General features: G+C 38.9%; 1 protein-coding gene across 10 annotated transcripts in view; it reads right to left on the bottom strand.

The window, feature by feature from the left end:
- LYST (lysosomal trafficking regulator) overlaps positions 1-24710 on the bottom strand; it is a 194302-nt gene that overhangs the window by 109187 nt on the left and 60405 nt on the right. For all 10 annotated transcript variants that reach the window (XM_086679617.1, XM_086679619.1, XM_086679615.1 and 7 more), the window contains 10 exons: positions 21545-23624; positions 19111-20140; positions 16927-17088; positions 15325-15481; positions 12871-13097; positions 12283-12349; positions 7284-7393; positions 5006-5432; positions 2156-2300; positions 104-277 (listed from right to left, as the gene is read on the bottom strand). In XM_086679617.1, the coding sequence (XP_086535743.1) occupies positions 104-277; positions 2156-2300; positions 5006-5432; positions 7284-7393; positions 12283-12349; positions 12871-13097; positions 15325-15481; positions 16927-17088; positions 19111-20140; positions 21545-23624 (4579 nt within the window). The remainder of the gene's footprint in view (positions 1-103; positions 278-2155; positions 2301-5005; positions 5433-7283; positions 7394-12282; positions 12350-12870; positions 13098-15324; positions 15482-16926; positions 17089-19110; positions 20141-21544; positions 23625-24710) is intronic.

The following is a 24710-nucleotide window of genomic DNA, read 5'->3' as shown; positions in this document are numbered from 1 at the left end:
ACATCGTATCTATAGTTTCCTGTGATCTGCTTCAGAAGCTATGACAAACTAAACTTAAAATTTTAATGGAAGTTAGTAAGTATTTACTAAAAACGTTTCCTACCTCTGCCCAGAGATCCATATGGAGATTTTCCCATGGTTATTCTTCTTCCCTTGGGGCTGCTGTAGGTAGGTGAGGACCAAGTGTTGCCATTTGCTGGGGACGAAAATATTCTCCTGTGATTCAACCTGTGCCAGTAAAATAGCTTTCATGTCATCGTTTGAATCCATGCACATACTACAAAAAAGAGAAAAAGTATAGGCTGAAAACATGAAATTTCTGATCTCAATATTTAATAAATGTCTAATAGCTATAATTCCAGGTATTTGAATTAGACTAAAAATCAGTTCTATTTTTTCTAAAGTTTATTTATTTTGACTGAGAGAGAGAGAGAGAGAGAGCGCGCACAGCAGGGGAGAGGCAGAGAAAGAGGGAGAGAGAGAATCCCAAGCAGGCTCTGCACTGTCATTGCAGAGCCCAATGTGAGCTTAGTCTCACAAACCATGAGATCATGACCTGGGCTGACATCAAGAGTCAGACACTCATCTGACTGAGCCACCCAGGTGCCCCAAAAATCAGTTCTATTTTTTTTTATGTTTATTTTTTTTTTTTAATTTTTTTTTTTCAACGTTTTTTATTTATTTTTGGGACAGAGAGAGACAGAGCATGAACGGGGGAGGGGCAGAGAGAGAGGGAGACACAGAATCGGAAACAGGCTCCAGGCTCTGAGCCATCAGCCCAGAGCCCGACGCGGGGCTCGAACTCACGGACCGCGAGATCGTGACCTGGCTGAAATCGGATGCTTAACCGACTGCGCCACCCAGGCGCCCCTTTAATGTTTATTTTTGAGAGACAGAGAGAGACTGAGCACGAGCCAGGGAGGGACAGAGAGGGAGGCACAGAATCCCAAGCAGGCTCCAGGCTCTGGGCTGTCAGCACAGAGCCCAATGCCAAGGTTCGAACCCACGAACCATGAGCTCATGACCTGAGTTGAAGCTGGAGGCTTAACTGACTAGGCCACCGAGGTGCCCCGGTTCTATTTTTAAACTAATTTGAAAAGTCAGTAGGTCTTTGTTTTACACCATAAAATCTGCTTAGTTATTTTATTATATTATTACCTCAATTCACGAACTAAAATAGATGAAGCTCATTTGCTGGTGTGAATAATTTAGGCATTAATTTTCAAAATTCAATTTGAAAAAAAAATGTATTGTTACTATTTATTAAATGTTTTACTTTATTTATTTTTGAGAGAGATAGAGCAAGCGGGAGAGGGGCAAAGAGAGAGGGAGAGAGAGAGAATCCCAAGCAGGCTCCGCACTGTCAGCACGGAGCCTGATGTGGGGCTCGAACTCACAAACCGTGAGATCATGACCTGAGCCGAAACCAAGAGTGGGACACTTAACTGACTGAGCCACCCAGGTGCCCCTGAATTGTTACTATTTATACAGTCATTGCCCTTTTAGAAATTAAGTGTAATTTTTGGTTCATACAAAAATTAATACATGTTGTACATAAATGTCTAAATGCCAAGATGTACTAGGGGGTCTATCCTACTTGGAGGGATTGCTGAGAGAATTAGGATATAATGCATACAAAATACCAAGTAACCTTTAAAACAAAAAGCATATATCCTCTAAATACCAATTTTTGTTTAATGTTTTATAAAAATTGTATCATACTCATTCAATCCAACTAAAAGATTTGTATACCAGTTAACAAAAGAGGTAAGAAAAAAAGACAAGACTGCAAGAAGAATTGAAGTTTATCAGGTAATGGCTATTAAACATATAATCTGCATGGAAACCAGCTGTCTGATAATAACATCTTAAGGCGATTGCAATCTGATAGAATATTTCCATAGATAAGACTTCAGTGAGCATGGGTCTAAAATCTAATTGAGAATTAACATAATCTACTTTCAGAGTTTAGTTATAGATTTTTGGATAGAATAATATATTGTTACAGAGGTGGTATTAATACTTGTTAGAATGTATCTTTTTAAAAACAGTTTTCTGATTTGCTGTAATTATCTTTATTAGCTTTCACATCAATGTCTCATCTAAATTATTTAAATATGCGATCTATTCGCAGGGGGTTGAGGATAATCGATACCGGAAGATAAAAGTGCCATTGCGGGCATCAGCCCACACTTGCATCATCAGAGCTTTGGATCCCAAGGAAATCATATGAATACATCCTTCTTCTATGAGCTTTTCACCAGGATTTATGTACTCGGCACCTTCCAGTCTGTTGTTCTCTATGATAAAAAGACGTTAGAATAATCAGTAAAGCAGTTGATAAAATGAGGGGAAACGTGAATTTAAAAGAATACAAAGCATGGTTGTTCATTTGCAGTAAATTATTTACCTGGATGTTCCAAACAATATTCCCAAACTTGAGATGTTAATTCCAAAAAAGCACCAGGAGTGAAGACAGTAACTGGGTACACTGGAAGTTATTAAAGTCTTCAAAATATACGATAATTAAGGGCTAATTGTGGGAATGAACAGATCATTGTGATGTCACTGTGGTGACCTATTACAAACCGTGCCACATTTCTCTTATTGATTGGATTCGGTCACTCTGACATTACAGACCCTGGCCCACAGAGCACACACCACTGTCACATGCACGACCAAAAATCATCCTATGATTATTACAATAGCATGATTTAAAAAAAATTTGATTTTTGAAAAATCGTGCTGTTTGAATATATTCTTTGTTTAGACTCCCTGATGAATCATCTTTGCATATAATTGCTAAGTGATTCTGAAACTCTAAAATGTTATTCTAAGGCGAGCTAAGGTAATGCCATATGCTTTGGGCTATCTGGTTATTCATCTTGACTTCAAGTGGTTTCTCACCACACTGAATCCTCAAGCCATCTACACTGTTACTACACTGCCTGACTTCACATAGAGCTATGTTAATGAAGATGCACCAAAATACAAAATGCATGTCCAAGGGCTCAGACTTTCAGAAAAGATGAACACTACCAGCTATTAGACTGCTTATATATTTGTTGCCATTTTCCAACAAGTATAAACACCACCAATTTTTAAGAATATTCCCCCTAAATTCATTATTTTGAGGACTATTGCCCAAGATAGGAGATGTATAGAGAATTCATATCTGATGTGCTACTAATGTTTCCATATCAAATCTGACGTTGCATAAATAAAAGACCAGAACAGAAACCAGTGTGTACCCAGCTACTGTAAAGTAGAAATATAACAAATAGTTAATACAACAATCTTCTGAGGTAAATTTTATTGTCCCCATTTAGAGGATGACAGAATTGAGGTGCTGAGAGATTAAGTAACTTGCTCAAGGTCACAAAGTTGGTTTAGGGCAAAGGATGTGTCATCACTATAATATCTTCTTCAACTCTCCCTTCAAAATTTTGGTATATATACTATTTTTAAATGTTCTTTTTTAATGTTGATGCAGAATTGTCATATGTCAAAATATGTGTCTTCTAATATATTGCTACAATAAAAAAATGTTTTTAATTGCCCACTGCTCCACTTTTTCTCAGGTCATTGTGTATACTTATTTCATTTGATCAGAGACTGTCTGCATTGTGATTGCCCCCACTTAAATCTGAGAAGGAGATCTGCACAGTTTACAGTACAGGGGTGGCGCTCAAGCTCTGAATTAAATATAGGTGAGTCTAAATCCCTCCCCATCACTTACCAGCTATATAAACTGGTCATGCTGTTTCATATCATCTGTGAATATGGACAGTGCGAGCACTCACCTTACCGAACTGTTGTGAAGATTAGATTGAAAACGTAAGTAGAAAGAGTGGGGCAAAGTAATGCACATACAGGAAGCACTCAAAGTACACGGGGCAGCGGCAGAGCTATCAATCCTTAGTGGCAAAGTTCAACTCACAAAAGAAAATGCTAGAACTATTTGTTTTTGTTTTGTTTTGTTTTGTTTTAAGTTTGGCTTCCTAGGCTAACCCGCAAAAGTGCAGAAGTACACTATGCTAACAACACGGAAATGTGTCTGAAGAAGTGGATTCCGAGTTCCAGCTGCGGACGTCAGGTGACGCTTCTCACTCTCCCATCCTGACAACGTCATTAAGGATTTCTTTTCTATCAGTGTCAGTGGTGCAGGACCTTGCCCGAAGGCCTAGTGTTCCGAAGCAGGGAGCCAGTGGGATGCGTCAGCTTTGCCCCGGGAAGAGCCCCTGCGGCCAGGACCTCCATGTGACCCCTAACCAGCTGTCTCATCCAGTCATTTCATCCATCCCATGGACCCTAACAATTAGCCGACCTGCTTGGCTTCTCACCACCATAAACTGCTTTTTAACGAACAGGTCCTTCCTGCCCTCGTCATATGAGGAACCAGACCCAGTTTCGTGGCGGCAGAACAGAGATCGGATCGGTTATAGAAAGTACTGGAATGGAAATGATTCTAACCGTGGAGAAAGGCTGACTCACTCAAACGCAATGTGACAGGAACTAGGAGAGGGGCGCTGCGGAACGATGTGGCGCGAGGAGGAGAGCTGAGCTAAGAGAGAGAAAGGAGATGAGATGGGGGCTCCTGGGGGCTCCTGGGGCCTGGGGAGAAGGGGACAGAAGGACAGAAGAGTGGCTCTCGGGCTTCTTCCTTTACTTCTCTCACACCAGGAATCACCCTAATCCAGTGATGGGAGCAGGAAAGAGGCAGGAAATGGGGCTGGTGATCCCCACGGCAGTTGTACACGTGCGGGTCCCTCCGCCGCAGCCCCTACCTCCAGCCCCAAGGCCAAAGTACAAAAGAAAGTAGGGTTTTTGAAGCCATCTCACCAGCCAGGCTTTGGGGAGGCAGGGCCTGCCATCACTAAGGCACCTAGCACGAAGCACATGTCCAGAGCCAGTGAGAAATCCCCACGTCCTTACAGCTCAACCCAAATGCCCACGTGAAAAAGCTCAGTGAAACAGACAACAGATAACAGCGGGAACATCATACCTGCGCCATCCAAACTACTGTCCCGCGACATTAAGGACTTGTTTCTTTTCTTTATCTTCTTTCCTTTCTCCGTGGCACTCTCCGCTTCGTGGATGCGCTCCACGCTAAACCACAGAGAGACGCTGAACCCTTCTGACAGGTGTGGCCAGCAGTTCTGCCCCAGCAACGGCAAGTGCACTGGGGCTACGTGCCAGGAGGAGAGCAGCCGCTGGGGGAAACTTTCACTGTCGGCCTCTTTCCTGCTCTGCGAACTCTGTGCTCTCCGTAATAATCCCAGGGCCTTACTGTTCAGAATCCCAGGACTCCTTTGTGACGAAACGCCATTGCTGAAATTTGGCGTATGCAGTAAAGGGAAGGTTAGATACTGTGAAGGGCTCATAGCAATGTCGCTTTCGATAATTTTCAGAATACCCAAAAGAAGAACTTCCTAGAGAAAAAGCAAAACAAAACGTCAGGATTATGTTAATAAGGTACATAACAATTTTGAAATTCTGGTTATAAAGGACAGTCTGTGCTGCCAGATTCTCTGTCTCCCTCTCCCTCTGCTCCTTCCTTGCTCTCTCTCTCTCTCTCAAAAAATAAACTAAAAAAACTTTTTAATAAAAACAAAAGAAATTAACTACAGTAATTATATCTGGAATCATTTCTACCAAAGAAAGATGTTTATTTCTAAGTAGACTATAGTTGTTTCTCTCAATTTTACTGTTTATTTTACTTTATTTTATTTATTTATTTTTTTAGAGAGAGAGAGAGCATGGGTAGGGGAGAGGGGCAGAGGAAGAGCCAGAGAGAATCCCAAGCAGGCTCCACATTCAGCGTAGAGCCCGATGTGGGGCTTGACGTCATGATTTCTTGGATCGTGACCCAAGCCAAAAGCAAAAGTCAGACACTCAACTGACTGAGCCACCTGGGTGCCCGTCTCTCAATTATTTTTAAGTGAAGCACAGAACCAGACACCTGACAAATTCTCCAGATTTCTGGATGATATTTCTAACATGACTGACTTCATAAAATTGAGTGGCTCAATTACTTTCCAACTTACTTTACATGAGTTTTCCCTAATCAAATTAATTTTCTTTCATCTGCTTTTGGTAAAACAAAATAAGTGTTTTTAGGTTTTCTTTATAAATTACAAATTTTTTGTTAAACTGAAGTGTAGAACTGTAGAAGAGACAAGAGAGGAAACGAGCATCTAATTAAAGAGAAAAGTAACGACTAAGGAGACAAGTAAAAAAGTAGAAAAGAGTAACCTAGTACAATGCCCTACCAATTATATGCCCTATGCATAAAATAACAGCTAACATTGATGATGATGATGATGATGATGGTGATGATGATGATGACGACGACGACGACGACGACGACGATGATGAGAAATGCACTCAGGGAAACTAATAGAAACATTTCGGGGTGCCTGGGTGGCTCAGTGGGTTAAGTGTCCGATTTTGATTCAGGTCATGATCTCAAGGTTTGTGGGCTCGAGCCCCATGTCAGGCTCTGTGCTGACAGCTCAGAGCCTGGAGCCTGCTTCGGATTCTGTGTCTCCCTCTCTCTCTGCCACTCCCCTACTTACATGCTCTGCCTCTCTGTCTCTCTCTCTCTCTCTCTCAAAAATGAATAAACATTTAAAAATGTTTTAAAAAAGAAACACTCCAAACTACAGTCACCAAATGTCTACATCAGTGGTTTTTAACCTTGTGCTCCATAGAGTCCTCTCAGGGTCCACAAGCGGGAGTAAGGTGGGGAAATGGGCAGGGCTCAGTGACATTTAATCTTGCGTCACAGAAAGTAGCTCCCAGGTTTTCTGTTTGATTTGCATATGCTTCCAGTCAAGGTCTCATTATAAAAATGAGTTTCTCAGCAAAGAACAGTCTAAAAGTCACTAAGTTACACCAATGGAAAGAAGTGATACAAGATACCTCAAGAGTAGATACTAATTTTCTAAAAAAAAAAAGGATAATCCTTAAAATGGTAACAACTACTCATAATTAAGTTCTCTTTAGTAATTAAAATTACTTGGCATTTCTTAAGCACAACAACTGGGGGTGGGATGAGGTAATGGGACTATGATCCCAACGATAGGCTGGTTAGCCAAAACTGAAGTGAAACAGTTAAAATGTGGGCAAATAATAAAATGATTGAGAATCTCACACATAATAACATGGAGTTGACTGTATAATAATTACCACAACAAAAGAGAGAGCTTAGTGATTTCCAAATAGGTTTTAAAATATCCTATTAGGTATCTGTGAAAAAAATTAAATTATAGCATATTTACTGTACAAGGAGATTTCTCCAGAAATATTCTCAAAAGAAGGGTTAGCTCTTCCGAACACGTTCTTGAGCTCATCAAAGATACCAAAAGATCCACCAATATTCTTTGGCATGCTAAATTAAAGAAAGATAGGGGGGGAAAAATTAAAGCCAATACAAAATTAAAGACACAGAACAAACAATTTCACTGAAAGGGATCAAATACTAGTTTCACATCTTCAGTGGATTATAAACAATCTAATAATCCAAAAATGTGCTGAAAAAATAGCAATATGATTAAATGCAAACCAACCAACCCAGTGACAACCCCCCCACCCCAACTTTTCTTAAAGATTGGTTAGTTCCCAGTAAAGGTATTATTTAAAGAAGCATAAATTAATACAATATCTGTCAAGTAAGTTGACACTGTTAAATACCATAAAATAGTCTGCTACCTTCTCATCTTGAAACTTTAAATTATAAGTATTACTTTCTAATTAGATGACATAGATAAAAGTGTACATATTAAAGATTATGAAGATAATTAAATATCACAAACTATTTTGAACGCTTTCTTTATTCCATTGTGGGGTTTAGAATAAAATATAATTGGTAGTACATAAATTCACAGAACTTTTTAGAATAAAGTGATTAATTTTTGTAGCACGCATTTTAGCATTCAAAGTACATTTACATGCATTATCTCAGCTAATCCTCAGCAAAAAAATTCCTACAAATGAAATATTATCTCCATTTTAGACATGCCAAAAATAATCTTGATGTGCAACCTGAGAACAGAAGCCACGTGTAAGCATCATGTTTTGTAGAAGCAGTGAACTGACGCAACAAGACTAAAATAGCACTGACTTTACCCTGTAACACAAACCCATGAAAGGTTGTAGAGTAAGAACTATGAAAACTAGTCAATAAAGGAAAATAATTAAGTATTTCTCCTGCCTTTCCTTTATGAACTCTATCTCAGGGTAACCAAATAGTTGATGACAGCAAGTTTTCTTTAAGTATTCCCGTTTATCAAAGAAGATGAAATAACAGCATGTTACCATTTTGCAGTCCCTAGGCTATGAGCATCCATGGCTCCTAGCACCTCCCCAAAAGAGACGACCAGACATTATGTGCCTCAGGTTGGAGGCACGGACTCCTGCCTGTAAAATATTCTGGTCAAAAAATGGAACCTAGTAGGGTCACCTGGGTGACTCACTTGGTTAAGTGACCGACTTCAGCTCAGGTCATGATCTCACAGTTTGTGAGTTTGAGCCCCGCGTTGGGCTATGTGCTGACAGCTCAGAGCCGGGAGCCTGCCTTGGATCTGTGCCTCCCTCTCTCTCTGCCCCTCCCCTGCTCATGTTCTGTCTCTGTCTCTTCAAAAATAAATAAACATTAAAACACTTTGTTAAAAAAAAAAAATGGAACCTAAATCTGATTAGGTTTCTAGGTCTTACTACCAGTGAAAGGAAATATAAGGGAGAAAGGATCATGTTAAACAACCTCCCGGGGACATAATCACCAAAACTCAGAATGCAGGAGACGCCTCATGACAAAAGACCTGGCTTCTTTAACAACAACAGCAACAAAATTCAAGGACTGAGAGTAGACATCCACAGAATAAAAGAGTTGAGACATATCTACTTACTGTAACGTATGAACCTAACTAGGATTCTGATTTTAAAAAACACTATCAAATAAAGTGTTAGATAATCATGGGGGGTGGAAGGGGAGAAGTAATATGATCAAAATAAAGTATATATAGGTGCTTAGACTTTTTTTTAAGTTCAACACAGATAGGTACCAGTTCAAAATGAGGGGATAGAGATATATATTTATATTTCTTTGTCTACTACTGAAAACTTGCTGAACTAAAAGTACAGAATTACAAGAAGAAAAGAGATCCATAACAGCAATAAAAGGGGGGAGTCAGTGGGCATTGGGAGCACATCAGACTTAAAAACATTTCTTGAAGATGGAAGAGCAGAGAGATAAGAGAAGCTGCAGCCTAGAATCTCTCTGAATTACAAAGGGGCTCAGAGGAGGAGGAGGAGGAGCCAATCTGTCTGTCTACATTCTGGAGAGGAAGAATGAGGCTACAAATGCAGGGATTAATACAAGGTTTGTCTGGAAGCACCTACCTCTCTCCTTGATCCTGAATATAGGGCACAGGTAGCTCAGCTTTGACTTCTATGCCCACACCTTGATAACTCTTGAAAGAAACTCAACGGATTGCAGGGCAAAAGCTGAGCTGGAGAGTGGAACATTAGCACCAGGGCTACCAGTTATACAAGTACAGTCTGCAGACAAGTCAAGCAGCTTAACCAAGGGAGAAAACAGGGACTAAAATAAAACCCGAATGCTATTCACCAAGCCACGCATCCTGGCATTGGGCTGTGTGGCCTGGATGAAGGGATGACTTTTTCTTAGCACGAAGACACTATTCACAAGCCATATGTGTCGAGGAAATACTTTTCTAATGTACACAGAATGTCTTATGGGGTAATAGTGGCCCTAATGGCCCCCCAAAGTAAAGATTTCCTTATTATGGTATTTGGGGAACTTCAGTCATCAGGGATTGTCAACAGATTGCCCATTCAGGGAAGATGCCAAATAGGAAAGCAAATTTACTTTTACATCATTAGCTCCAACGGCTTTCTTAAATAGAAATGGGCAATAAAAGGTTCAAAAAATATTTGAGAATCAGCAACATAAAAGAGAAAAAACAAGATATAAAAGACAAATTGATAAACTGACCCCAGAGAGAACATAAATAATTTAGGGTAGGAAAGATATCTTTCTAAGATGTTAATTACTAGATCCACATATATATCCAGATATGTGGGTGTTCAACCAACTGAGCCATCCAGGTGCCCCTACATCCAGATATATTTAAGAAGACATTTTATCCTTATGTGAAAATGGAATAACCAAAAAATCAAATGAAAAGAAGCTCTTAAATATTAAAAGATAATTGCCAAAATTAAAAATTGGACAAAAGGTTGGAATAGAATTGAAGAAATCTCCCAAAACACAGCACAAAAAGAGAGAAGTAGATAATGTGAGAGGAAAGCTAAGACAATGCAAGGTCAATCCAAGAAGGCCTAAGATTACAATTAGGATGTAAAAAAGAAGAGAGCATAAAACACAGAGAAGAGAAAATTATTTTTAAAAATACTAAGTCTCAGGGTGCCTGGATTTTGGCTCAGGTCATGATCCCAGGGTTGTGGGATCGAGCCCCACATTGGGCTCTGCGCTGAGCATGGGGTCTGCTTAGACGTCTGTCTGTCTGTCTGTCTCTCTCTCTCTCCCCCACCTCTGCCTCGCTCCCCATCTTGTGCACTCAGTCTCTCTCTCTCAAATAAAAATTTAAAAATTTTTTAAATTAAAAAAAATACTAAATTTCTGTGACTGTTAGACCTTTCTAGATATGACACCAAAAGCATTGTGACAAATGCAAAAATAGATAAATTGGACTTCGTCAAAATAAAAAATTTGTGTTTCAAAGTATACCATCAAGAACATGAAAGATAAAGCCAAAGACTGGGAGAAAATATGTGCAAATCGCACTTCTGATAAGGGGTTTTTACCTAGAATACATGAAATCTCTTACAATTCGATGATTAAAACCACAAATTATCCAAAATAAAAATGGGTAAAGGACTGAATAGAAATCTCTCCAAAGATATCCAAGGAAGATACACAGATGGCCAATAAACACAAGAAAATAGGACTAACAACATTGGCCATCAGAAACATGCAAATCAAAACCACAATGAGATATCATGTCACACCCACTAGGATGGATGTAACCAAAAACATAGGTAATGACAAGTGTTGGCAAGGATGTGAAGAGACAAGAATCCTCATATTCTACTGGTGGGAATGTAAAATAAGTCAGCCACTTTGGAAAACAGTCTGGCTGTTCCTCATCTAGTTATACATAGAGTTACCCCTGGACCCAAAAGAAATGAAAACATATGTCCATGTGAAAACTAGTACATGAGTGCTCATGGCATTATTCAGAATAGGAAAAAAGTGGTGATGGTTGCCTAACTGTGAATATACTAAAAGACACTAAACTGCATATTTTAAATGGGTGAACTGCATAGTATATGAATTATATCTCAATAAAGCTGTTATTAAAAGGTAATATAATAGAATTTCTCAGAGCTAAGCTAGAAATAAGTCTTCAGCTCAAAAGGATCCACAATAAAGTGTCTACCACAACAAATATAAACATACCCATACACTAAACAAGTAAATGGAAGAAGAGGAAAAACTTTTCTTTACAGTACAATCCCAATTAATAAATACAGAAGTAATAATGGGAATAGAAAATAGCTATTTGGCAAATACCACAGTAAACAGCAACTTTACAATGGAGAAACTCAACAAGACACCACTTTAACCAAGCGATCAAAGTCAACATCACAGTAATAAGATACAGATACACAAACCACAATACGACACACGCAAAAGGCACATAACTTATGAGGTCTATTTGCCAAAAACGTGTAACTTGAATTTAATCATGAGGAAACATCTGACAAACCTGAATTAACGTTTCATGCGTGTTATGCTTCTCCAACTAAAATCTAGATTTCTCCAACTAAAAGCTAGGTTTCTATCTATTATATATAATATAGCCAATTTATATACTCATTACGAATTCCTCAAACGTCTGTGAAAGTACTGAGTGGAGAGTGGCACTCAGTATCTGATGAAGCAGCAACACAGTGTTTAGACTACAGTTGCTGTAATGCCACTTCTACGTACATGACCCTGAACAACTCACTCAGTCCCTTGGAATCCAGAGCTTGCTCTCTATAAAATCAAGATGCTTATAACACGTCTATTCTATTGGGTGTTTCTGGGGAACAAGAGAGATGATGCATATAAAGCTACTTTTGGAACCACAGAGCACTATGCCAGCGAAAGCCATTATTATCAACTCTTCATTTCACATAACAACAAAATAATTTTAAAGCTATTGTGTAAAACTAACGGTTTCAACGCACCTTGAAAATCAGAATCAGCCTGTGTTAAAATACTCAAGAACCCTCCTAAAAGATTTTTCACAGTTCCCTGAAGATTAAAAAAACAAAACATAAGAAATTAAATTTCTTACCTCATGAAAGCATGAAGCAATGGTAATGTCACAATAAATTGATAGTTTACTGTATATACATATATAAATACTTTAAAATAACTGGAAAGAATGCTATGTATATAATTACATACTTTTCATTATCTTTTTTTTTAGGTGGTGTATACATTTTTTTATACTGTTTTTGTTTTCTGATTTTTCAAAAACAATGACCATATTAAAATTCAATGTAATTTTAAAACTATCACCCATTCTCAGAAATATACTAGGATTAGTTAGCCAATGACATTAATTTTTTTTATGCTCCTTTAGAGGACCATGGAGTTAAAATATTTTCAGATTTTACCACTCATAGGTAAAAACATACCTGAGGCATTATAAAAGATTAAGTAGTCATCTCAAATAATTTTCAGGCAAGTTGGGTTCAAAATAAAGAGATGAGTAACTGGGGCATGAATATGATAAATACTGATCACATTTAACTAAATGCATCTTTTACCTGTTGCATGAGGAGAAATATATTCTTTTCTTTCTGTCTGATGATTTTCAAAAAACTCTCAAATACATGGACAAGTACATCAAGTTTGGCTTTACCAGCAGAAAGCAAATTTAATTCCAGCATAAAAATCTCAGGATATATTATTTCCCCATCTGTGAGGTTTTCAAGTAAGTCCTTCGGATTGCCTGATGCGCTGAAAACTTCTACTTCAGGCTTTACGTCTACACCTGACAGGGGAAAAGAAAAGATTGTTTTTATTCCCTAAACACGGAATAAATATTTCAAATCTCATTTAACATTTAGGAGATCTTGTGGCAAAGTGCTATTTATAAGAAGATTCTCACGATGCCCTTTCCTACAAGGTGCCTTTTGATTACAGTAAGTATCCTGAATACTCAAGGCTTGTGGATATTTGAAGATAAGTGAGTGGCTTAAAAGTAGTTCTGGTCTTCAACAGAATTACAAATATCAACAGTAAATTTTATAGACAAGTGATACAGATTTAACACATTCCTCTGGCACAAGTGGAAAAAACCACTATCCCAAACTTTCTGCTGCCAAAATACCTAAATCACAGGGGGGTTCATTTGCCTGCCCATATCTCTGTGAAAATAATAGGCTTGGCTAGTGGTTGGGTGAATCCTTTACTTTGACTTCTTCATAAGTAAGAAAGATAGACACTGTCACCAAATATTACATTTTGGAAAATTTAACCGATGTGCTCTTAAAAGTGACTGCTTGGGATCTTTTAAAAAAATGCTCATGTAGTCAAGAAATGTATAAATGTCTATGTGGACTGGAGTTCTTTAAATTAAGATCTAGTTGAGGGGCGCCTGGGTGGCTCAGTCGGTTGAGTATCAGACTTTGGCTCAGGTCATGATCTCCTGGTTGACAAGTTCGAGCCCTGCGTCAGGTTCTGTGCTGACAGCTTGGAGCCTGGAGCCTGCTTTGGATTCTTTATCTCTCCCCCTCTCTCTGCCCCTGCCCCACTCATGCTCTGTCTCAAAAACAAATATAAACATTAAAACAAATATTTTAAAAGAGCTAGTTGACAAACCTATAAAAAGGGGGAAGTCTGCCATAAAACGTTAGTACTCTGGTAAAGCCAACCCCATTAAAGCATTATTTTTTTCTTTTCTTTTTTTTTTTAAAGTTTTTTTTTTTTTGACGTTTATTTATTTTTGAGACAGAGAGAGACAGAGCATGAATAGGGGAGGGTCAGAGTGAGAGGGAGACACAGAATCCGAAGCAGGCTCCAGTCTCTGAGCTATCAGCACAGAGCCTGACGCGGGGCTCGAAACCACGAGCTGTGAGATCATGACCTGAGCCGAAGTCGGACGCTTAACCGACTGAGCCACCCACGCGCCCCAAGCAATATTTTTTCGAAAGCACTGCCTCAGAAGGTGGGGGGAGGGGGAAATGGAAAAAAAATTGAAAAGGTATAAATTTGAAGTTATACGATAAATAAGTACTAGGGATGTAATGGACAACATGATAGCCATAGTTAACACTGCTATATGATATAAACATTTTTTGTTAATGTTTATTTATTTTTGAGAGACAGGGCGTGAGTGGGGGAGAGGCAGAGAGAGAGGGAGACACAGAATCTGAAGCGGGCTCCAGGCTCCAAGCTGTCAGAACAGAACAGAGTACAACGTGGGGCTCGAACCCACAAACCATGAGATCATGACCTGAGCTGAAGTCAGACACTTAACTGACTGAGCCACCCAGGCGCCCCTACACTGCTGTATGATATAGAAGAAAGTTGTCAGCAGAACAGAACCTAAGAGTTCTCATCACAAGGAGAAATTTCTTCTTCTTTCCTTTTGATTGTACCTATATAAGATGACGGATGTTAACTGATACTATGGTGGTAATCATTTCACAATAGATGTAAATGAAACCATCATGCTGTGTAACTTAAACTTACACAGTGATGTATGTCAATTATTTCTTAATAAAACTGGAAACAAACAAGAAGAGTTTAATAAATCAAGTAAGCTATATGAGTATGTGTGTGTGTATATACATATACACATATGCATATTCTTTCAATTAGTGGCTGTGCTTTTCTTGTTTTCACTCTCTTTATGGTACACAAATGAATGAAAGAATACTTGCTATGCGATGCGCCTATCAAGCCCTTTTATTTCTTGATACTCTTCACTTCTGACACCTATTGCTTGTTTTTTCTACTGGAATATATATGAAAGCAGGGACTTGCTATACCCTGTATTCTCAGGCATTCAGTTAATGTTTGTCATACCAAAATATATCTGTTTTAAGTCCCATATACAAGTGCCAGAATTTACTGTTGAGATCAAATAAAACGGAGCAATGCCTCTTTTAAATTGCAAGGCAATACAAAATTCCGAGGTGGTATTATTATAACCATTTTTCTAAGTAATAATCTGACTTGCAAATCCAACCACAAGTACTTCAGTGATATTTTACCATCATCTCGGGTTTCACTGTCCTCAGGGTTGCTTTCACTATCTGCTTCATAACCTTCTTCTTCAGCCAAAAGTTTAAGACTACAACACTGAGAATCCTCAGCTTCTTCCGAAAAATCACCAGGTTGGGATGACAATCCTTCTTCAGACTGATGACTCTATAAGATTGGTGCAGTTAGAAGGCAAAAGTAGTAATATTTGCTCATTTTTAATAATAGAATATTTATTACTCAAAAATGATTTTGAGGATAGCTTCAGTGTTTTCTTTATGAAAAAAATCTCAGGAATCAATATTAAGCACTATAAATTATGAATTTCATGCAGCAAGATTTTCCAGAATCTCTTGACTTTATTAACACCTCCAAAATGGGGGTCTGTAACAGAGTAAGCTATAGGTCATTTCAGTTTTACTGAAAAAGAGGTCTGTGAAATTTCACACTAGTTGTACAATAGCAAATGACCAAAAACCACAATGAGGTGGAATTATACTTCTTACAACTTAATGCTAGTAAATAAATACCATTTTTCCACATTTGTTCATGGAAAAAGATTTTTCCATAGGATTTTTATAAATGAAATGTTTCATAAATTAGATAACCAGAGTAGACAGGAAAATTGTTCAAAGGGATTAATTTTAAGATTTCAGAATGAGACTATCTACATATATTCTTGATTCTCAGAAATCAAGAATCCAGCATTAACTTCCTGTGTAGTATCGTGCAGCCTGAAATCTTGCTTTTCTCATAAAAATGCTACTAAGATATTCACTTTAGAAAACATTTTCACTTACAGAATCTCATAGTGCTTTATCACTGCAACATTAATAGAAGGTAGATTAAAGGAGGTATTGTAACATTTTCCAGTTAACCAACTGATCCAGGAGCATGATGAAGGCATTAGTAGCTACTTCAGTAAGTTTTTAAAGTTCTGACAAACAGCAACATAAAATATTACGGCAGAAGATTATAAAATGTCATATACATGGCTAGACTGAGAAATTAAGAGAGAAGTTACATAAAGGACAGGTGACAATTGAAGGTAAAAGAAACAGGAAAGGAGAGGGAAGTAAACTAAATATGCATCACGGTTTCAGGAAAAATATTAAAATAGTTCTTTTAGAAAAAAAATGCCAACATGAATGACTGAAAAACTGTGCTAATTTCTATGCAAGTACTAGTCATTTTTATGTTGAGTGATTTAAAATTAAAGTGAATAGAGAGTTCTAGAAATATTAACTGTGCCAATATAGGATCAGAAAAGAGAGCTGAGTCATCACCACGCCTGAATGATCATTTAATAAACTATCGGTTATACGCGAGACTTAGCAAATCAAATAATACATTTCTGTCTCACTGAGAGCAATTTGTCAGTAAACTGCCAGATTAGATGAAAACAAGCACGTCACATTGCTCTCCTGCTTTTCATGAAATGGGGCACTGAGTGAATACTGTCCATCCCACGTGATGGAGATATGACTCACAGAAGGAGATATGACCAGATCCTGGCCCGTGTTCTAACCACATTCATCAGTGGCTGGTCCCATCCCATGCCCGTCTGCCTCTGCTAGTCATACCTAAAAAACACAACTGAATGTTATCCATACCTTCTCAGTCATGGCATCATGGTGGTCAAAATCTACCGAGTGATTCCCCAGTGCGACTCGAAGCAGGGCATCAAATAAAGGCTTTGCTAATTCTGTTTCAATCACCTTTGACTGGGAGAGATGGTCCCTCATTTCAAACAGTATGTTTTCCACAGACAAATTCTAAGGTAAAATAAAGGATACTAAGAATATTAATAACGTGCTTAAAACATTAAATAATGACAAAATAAATATTTACTTAAGATGTACAAAGTTATTAGTACATTTATTTGCAGCAGATACGAAAGTAAAATGACTATAAATACCCAGCCCTATACAAATATCCTGTTATAATTAATAACACTTATTTATCAAATGCTTTACTCATCTTATTTCATTCTGAATTTCAATGTATCATAAATTGACTATATCACATACAAAAAAAATAGTTGAAACTTCAGAGTTTTGATTAACCACCTCTACATTTTACAAATGCCTTATTCTTAGAGATTCCATAACAGTCAAAGAAGCACTTATATTCTAATCCCTCCCTCCCTCTCCCTTCTTTACTCCCTCCCTTCTGTCTTTGAAGGAAACTCTTGCTGCTTATCTATGTACCTATATTAGGCAATGAAGCCATAAAGATGGAAACGAAACTGACTTCTCCCTTAAGGAATTGCCTCCGTCCAGCGAAAGAAACAGATACACATTGGCAAGATATCATGATGACCATACTAGAGCTATAAACAAAGTTCTCTGAGAGACAAAAAGGGAGAAGCTGCCTGAGAGACCTGTCAAAAGTGTCCCAGGGGACACCCAGGGGAGGGGTTGTGTGAGATGGACCATAAAGAACGGAGGTGGGCAGCACACATACAGAGGGAGAGAGTATACTAGGCAGAAAAGTAGGCACAGAAGTACAGAAGTACTACTAAAGAGTGGCATCTTGAGAAGCTATTGGCTAGCTCCATACGGCTGACGGCAGCATGATGAAGGATGGCAGGCAATGAAGCCAGGCAAGGAAGTGGAAACAAGACACTGAAGGGCTTTGTGTGCTATCCTAAGGAGTTTGGGTTTTAACTGTGAGCAATGTGGAAACATCGCGAGTTTTTAGACAGGAGGAAATAGGGAGACAGGGACTGTAGTAGGGAGAGACTGTTGGCTGACAGAACAGTTAGGGATGAGTTATGAACAGGCGATCTGCCATATTTGAAGTTTCCTTAGAAGCAGGGCCTGAAACTGAGGATTCCTTTTTTAGTTGAGAGGTGCTCCCAGGAGAAATCTGTAAGGTCATGAGGGAGGCAGGCTATGTTGCGGGGAAAATCCACGCCAAGAGGTCATTTCAGAATAACTGCAGAGCCCCAGCCCAATTCCATCGGAAGCTCTGGAGGCTGAACTACACCACAAAGATTGTCCCCACTCTGCACAGCTACATCCATCCATCACTGGCTATGGGCACCCTTCCCAGGCATCTATAGAAGGAGCATTTCCATGAGCCAAGGGCAGTCCTTGGGAGATGAGTGCAGATGTGAGCCCTTGTAGCAGATGGCAGACGGGTGCATCAGCGGGGTAAAGGGGATCTGAGCAGGGCACCAGACAGCATGACACCGAGACTGCAAAGTTTGAACTTTGAAACACAAAGTCCACGATCACTCATGACATTTAATGCATATCTAATGCCTTTCAGGGTTGGTAACTTTGACATACGCGGATTTTGCATGCCAAACTAAACTGTAAGCTTCCTGAGGGCAAGAACTGGGTCATGTACTCCTCTGTCCTCCCCAATTCCTGGTACTGTGTTAACCATACAGGAGCTTCTCAAAACACAATCTTTGGAAAAACAAAATGACCTTTAAAACAAAGAAACTTAAAAACAAAGAACTTTAAAAAAAAAGGAAAAAAAACCCAAAAACAGGGCACCTGGGTGGCTCAGTCGGTTAAGTGTCCGACTTTGGCTCGGGTCATGATCTCACAGTTGGTGAGTTCGCGCCCCATGTCGGGCTCTGTGCTGACAGCTTGGAGCCTGGATGAAGGCTGCTTTGGATTCTGTGTCTCCCTCTCTCTCTGTCCTTCCCCCATTCGCACTCTGTCTCTCTCTCAAAAATAAATAAACATTAAAAAATAAGAAAAAACAAAAAAAAGAAAAAAAAATTTCTATACACATACATATATATTACATAATAACTGAACAAAGGACCAAGTTATTACCTGATTAGGTAACTCTAATTCCATCTTTTGCTGACTAGCTCTGGTACTATGAAGACAAATGGCCAAAAGGGCTTCCAGAAGTCGTATGCTCTGAAGTGAGGTCTCACTTTCTTGACTCATAAATACCTTTGCTTCCTCAGGAGCAGCTTCAGTAGCTGAAACATGGCCCGTATTTTTGGAAGAGATATGCTGTGACTCTAATTTACCTAAACTGTCAGCACTCTGTTTTGGACTACCCATTCCTGATGGCATGGAGTCTCTTTTTATAGTCAAAGATGATAGATCTTCCTTCACAGTGATCTCAGATTGAGAAGTTCTATTTAAATCTTGGTTTTCATGTACATGTAGGTCTCCTTCCTTTCTTCCTTGCTCTTCTTCATGACTTCTGAACAGTTTCTGTATGATCATAAATATTAATTTATGGCACGCTTGGAAACCACCAAGCCTATAAAACTGTTTCTGGAAAACTGGACTCAACATGTAGATCCAACGACACATGGACCAAATGTCTGCCGCTTGGTGCATGTGTTTGGGAGAAGGCAAGACAAGGCTCTCAGGAGATAAACATGGCGGCATATGATGGAAAGGCTCGCTCGCTGTACTGTCATAGCCCGAAGTATCTTCGGAATCGTTGGCCGACTCTCTATCAGATTCTGCTTCTTTACTTACACATAAGAATGCCACACAGAGGAACAGGTTTATCATGTTGATATGAACATCCTGATGAACAAACTTCCGTTTCCTTGGATAAGTGTCTTTGAGGCTGGCATAAAATTTGCTAAGACTCTGAGGAGAATCTGAATAAGCTTGCTGGTTACGAAAGGAAGTACCTGCATTTAAAGATGACAATTCCTTCTGTTCGCCGTCTAGCCCATCAATACCTGGAATTGAAGAATCTTTTTGTTGTTCCCCTAGGCTGATTATCAGAGTTTCAAATGCTTTTAGGGAATGACTTCGAACATCATCTAAGTAATTTAATTCAATTATTTGACTTACTCCATTACGACTTAAAAACAAATCTCTTATTACCCTGTGAGGGAAAAAAAATACACGAGATTTTACAAACAAAACGTCATTTATACAGAGGCAAATATACCATTTAAATATGTCATTGTTGCACGTGGTATACTATCATCCAATTCATCAATTATTTTGCCAACATTCATCATTAGATGAGGATCTCCAATTACTTTCTACTTGCTTTCACATCCTTCTTTAAACACTGCAATGACTCAAGCATCATTTAGAAAGACTGGATCACATGCATCCCAAGTTAAATGAAACAATTCAGGGAAAAATACTTTTCCCCAAACGGCAGATTCTATACAAGTTCTAAATGCCACAACCACCTCCACACTTCAGATGGACGAATGCTGCAAGCAGGGAGGCATTTGTGTGTCCATTTGTTTGTCTGCCCAATGGTCTATCAAGACTTTTTGTTTTACACCTGCCCCTCACAAAGGGAAGGAACCAAACTACCGAGCTGAAGATTTTCAGCCCTGTCTCAGGTGAGATTCTCGGGACTGGATCACTGGAATCCTAGTAATAACTAATATAAATCAGCTCAGCAAAGATCCAGGGTGCCCACAAATATACCAAAGAGTTACAAAACTTTTGAATAAAGTCAGTTCTTTTTAAACAATGTCAGAATGTCAGAAATTTAAAAAAAAAAAAACTGTAAAGATAATGATAGGTTATATTTTATTATGTTTTTAAAATGATATATGCATTAATTTGAAAGGCCAGACTATCAGAAGCTAGCTTTATTCATAAAATTATTTTTTAAGTACTTGACAATCACAAAATCTAAAACACTCATTGGTAGAATTCTAAGTAATTTTATTTTTCTTCTTTTTGCTTATCTGTATTTTCTATATTTTTCTGTATGCACTGTATACATAATAAAGGTGGCTATGGTATTTGAGAAATAACAATTCCCTTAAATCTACTGTCCTGACAAATAATTAGCATTTTAGGTATGTACATAGTTTACAAAGTTGTAAATAAGTGGGTGATATTTTTAATTTTGTATGTTTTATAAAACATTATAAGCTCTTTGTAAACATTCTTTTTAATGACTAATAAATATTCTACCAAGTAAATATAAATTAATTAATTTAACCTTGCCCCTGCTGTTGGGTATCTATGTTGTGTCCATTTTTTTCCCCTCAGCGATATATTTAAACTTCACTTTTTTTCCCCACTGAGAAATTAAAATCAATGGCTCTATGCTCTGCCCTATAACCCCTCCAGTAAAATGAAATAAATAGATCAATCAATCAATCAAGGTAAAAAAAACAAAAAAATCTGACCTGAGATGGGAACATTCATTCTTTGTTGTTAAACTAAACTTAAATCCTAGGAAAGAATAAAAGGTCAAGACATTCAAAAGCATACAAGAAAAAAATATCTGCACCCACGCGCACATACAAACCTTGATTTAAGCAGAGCAGGCAGAGTTTTTAAGTAAATCTGAAGCACTTCTGGAGGCAAACACTGGTTATGATGGCTGCACACATGGGCCTGAGCTGAAGTAATGCTAAGGTGTTGACAGTGACGTGCTAACTCGACGCCTCTTTGGAGCACGGGATTAAATATGCAATTATACAGCTTCCACCGAACAATTGCATTGCCCTTCTGGATTAAAGTGCAAATGTGATTTGCAATCTGCACACTACGGAACCTGTCTTCTTCAAAAACAAAATTCTGATAAGCCTCTAAGGCGCCCCATCTCCACAACAAGTCTTCGGACCCACTGCTGGGCAGGATCCCTTGAGATCTGTGAGAGGGACTGGACGGGCTTGGGGAAGGTTCAGCCTCCCATGGGCTTCCCTGCAGTGCTTCCTCTAATTTGGCTAGCTGGTCAGGGTCAACGGTACAAATGTTGCAAGCTGCTTTTTTCATTTTCTGTGGGACCTCGGCTCCTCCTAACTGATCCAGAATAAGTTTGTTAAGGATATTCAGTATGTGCGGCTGAAAATGTTTCAGCGCCGGTGATTTGAACGCGTGGAGCAAAGGAATGATTACGGATTTGGGATCCACGCAACAGCATATTCCGACGTTGTGCACACCGGACAGAACCTGGACACAAGTGCTGCTCAGGGAAGCCTGCTGCAGCAAGCGCAGGCACTGGTGGGCGCACACCGCGATACAGCAGCACCGCTCGGGATAATAAACATCTCCGTCTGCGGTCTCCTCAAATGGGTTTTTGGAAACCTGGTTTTTAAAAGCCGACACCAGGAGACCTGAGAGATCCCTGTGGTGGTGCATGAAGTGCGAGTATTCGCACCGTCTGTGCCTTTTTCTTGTGCACATTGAGTGATGAAGTTGCTCCGATTTCACTTTCTTGACAGTGCTCATTATTTTCATCACGCTGTTTATTAGGGCCTTCAGATGCTCTGCGGCCTCCGTAGGAGCTCCCTCTCTTAAAACCAGCCATTCCATTTGAAGAACTGTGGTTTCAAACAAGTTGAATCCATGGTGCTGGATGAATTCTTGAACCAAATCCATGGCTTGACTGAAGAAGAAGGGATTAGAAGCTGCGCTTTGAAGACAACAGATCAGGATCTGCAGAACTCCTTCCAGAAGCTCAGGTAAGAGAAGGGCCCTGTGACGGTACTTTGAAAACACAAAGGCTTCTCGAACCTCCTGTAGTGTTCTCTTTTGTCTTGGTGCAAAAGGGTCAGGCTGCTTTTCTAGGCAAGTTCTAATTTTTAAAGCTGCTCTAAGCAATTCAGTTAAGTTTTTTCTAAGATTTTCTGGCATCACCTCTGCAGCACTAATATCCACTGACATAAGATGCAACACTGTTCGGAAGAGCATCCGTTGAACCAAAGCCACCGGTTCCTCAGTCCAGCCTGCAGAAACCATCTGACTCTCCAAACTGTCCCTTAGATTACAGCAGTCCCCAAAGCCCGCTAGGAATTCAGTCAGCGTGGGCACTACAGTGGCTGCTAGAGCAGAATTATGATTCAAGGTAATGTCGAACTTACAAACTTTCTCTAATAAAGATAACAAAACATGACATAAGTCAAATGGGGAATTGTTCATGTGACTGAGAATCGACAAGGCAGCTGGCTCACTCAAAATGTCGGTGTTTGACTCCTGTCTTGGAAGGATCTCCCTGGAATTTTCCAAAGCCATGGTGTCGGGAGGAGTCCATTCTTTGGTTGCTAAGTGGTCAAGTTTAGCTGTAAGGTGGTCTTCTTTAGGAGACTGTGTTGTGAAATGCTGTAGCAGACGGGGCCTTCTGTGCTTATTCATTGCCATGCTCTTGTCATCTGAATTGGCTTCTGAATCTGAGGTGGAGAGCTGTGTCTTTCTTGCATCTCTTACAGAATAGCGGTGGGTGATTTTACGCTGTCGTCTGCTTTTTCGAAAAACATTTACTTTTGCAGAAACCTGACCGGATGGGGCACTTCCTTCTAAATATAATTTTTCCTGAGTAGATCTTTGTGAACTAGAGTTCTTTTCTTTGGCCAGGATTATATCAGCTGAGAACGGTAGATTAAAATCTAATAAAATGAAGAAAGAAAATTTAGAATACCTTAATATGTTTTCAAACTCAATTTGTGTAGGTGATTATTCTCTTATTTATCTTCCACTTCAGGAGCTTTTCCTCTGTTAATTTTTACTGGGGCTGATTTCCCTTAGCAATGTGTTATGTCTCCAGATCACTTTCCCCCCATAATTATTTTTCTCATGCTCAGTCCCAGGTAGCACTGGTTCAGGGGATACAAATTGATTTGGAACACAACAAAGGAGAACAAAATTAGGGAAGAAAATCTAATTTAAAAACCATACTTTACACTCTGACATCAACAGACGAGACTCTAGATTATCTAGGATTTGGCACTACTCTTCATACTATATTACAAATCTCCTTCAACAGTCCCATTAATTAAGAAACAAAGGCATATTATAGTCTCAAAAATAGTACTTAGTCTATATTATTGATACAACTTAAGAACTTTAAGATTTCCCAAAATTATTTTAAAAGCATATAATAGATTATTCACAAAGATTGAGGTTAAAAGAGTTCTTCAAAATATTACTGAATGTGCCTCACAGTGAGCTAGGAACAGTCATCCCCGTTTTGTCCTCAGTGCCTCGAACTGAGGGCCCCAGCACATGGCCCACGCACAATACCTCCCTCTGGGGGAAATGCATAAATCTTCCTTACTAATTAAAAAGTTCAGAAAATCGGTCTTTCCCTTTGCACTGCTATGTAGAAAGATCTATGTGAAAAATACAGTTGCAATTTAGAACAAATAAATAACAATCTCTAAATAAAAGATATCGGCCTTAATTAAGAGAGGAAGGGGAGAAATTAAAAGGAGTTGGACAAATTCTACCGATGCAAAAGATGCAGGCAAGGAAGACAGCTTTCCCAAAAGAATACCAGATATCTTAAGCGCCAGACAATTTGTGAATTCTACAAAATCAGAAGTAAGTAAGAGCAGAGAGTTAGTGAATCAACTAATAAGCAGGATGGCAATCTTACAAGACCTTAATCCCCTGAAGAGAGCTTCATATCAGAAATTAAAATGCATACGTGGCATTAAAATACAATATATAAAGATTTATTTTTATCCTGAGAG

Source organism: Puma concolor, chromosome D2 (genome assembly GCF_028749965.1).
Source record: "Puma concolor isolate L17-30 chromosome D2, mPumCon1.1.hap2, whole genome shotgun sequence".
In the NCBI taxonomy this organism is placed as follows: domain Eukaryota; kingdom Metazoa; phylum Chordata; class Mammalia; order Carnivora; family Felidae; genus Puma; species Puma concolor.
This window is presented reverse-complemented; position numbering and strand designations above follow the sequence as displayed.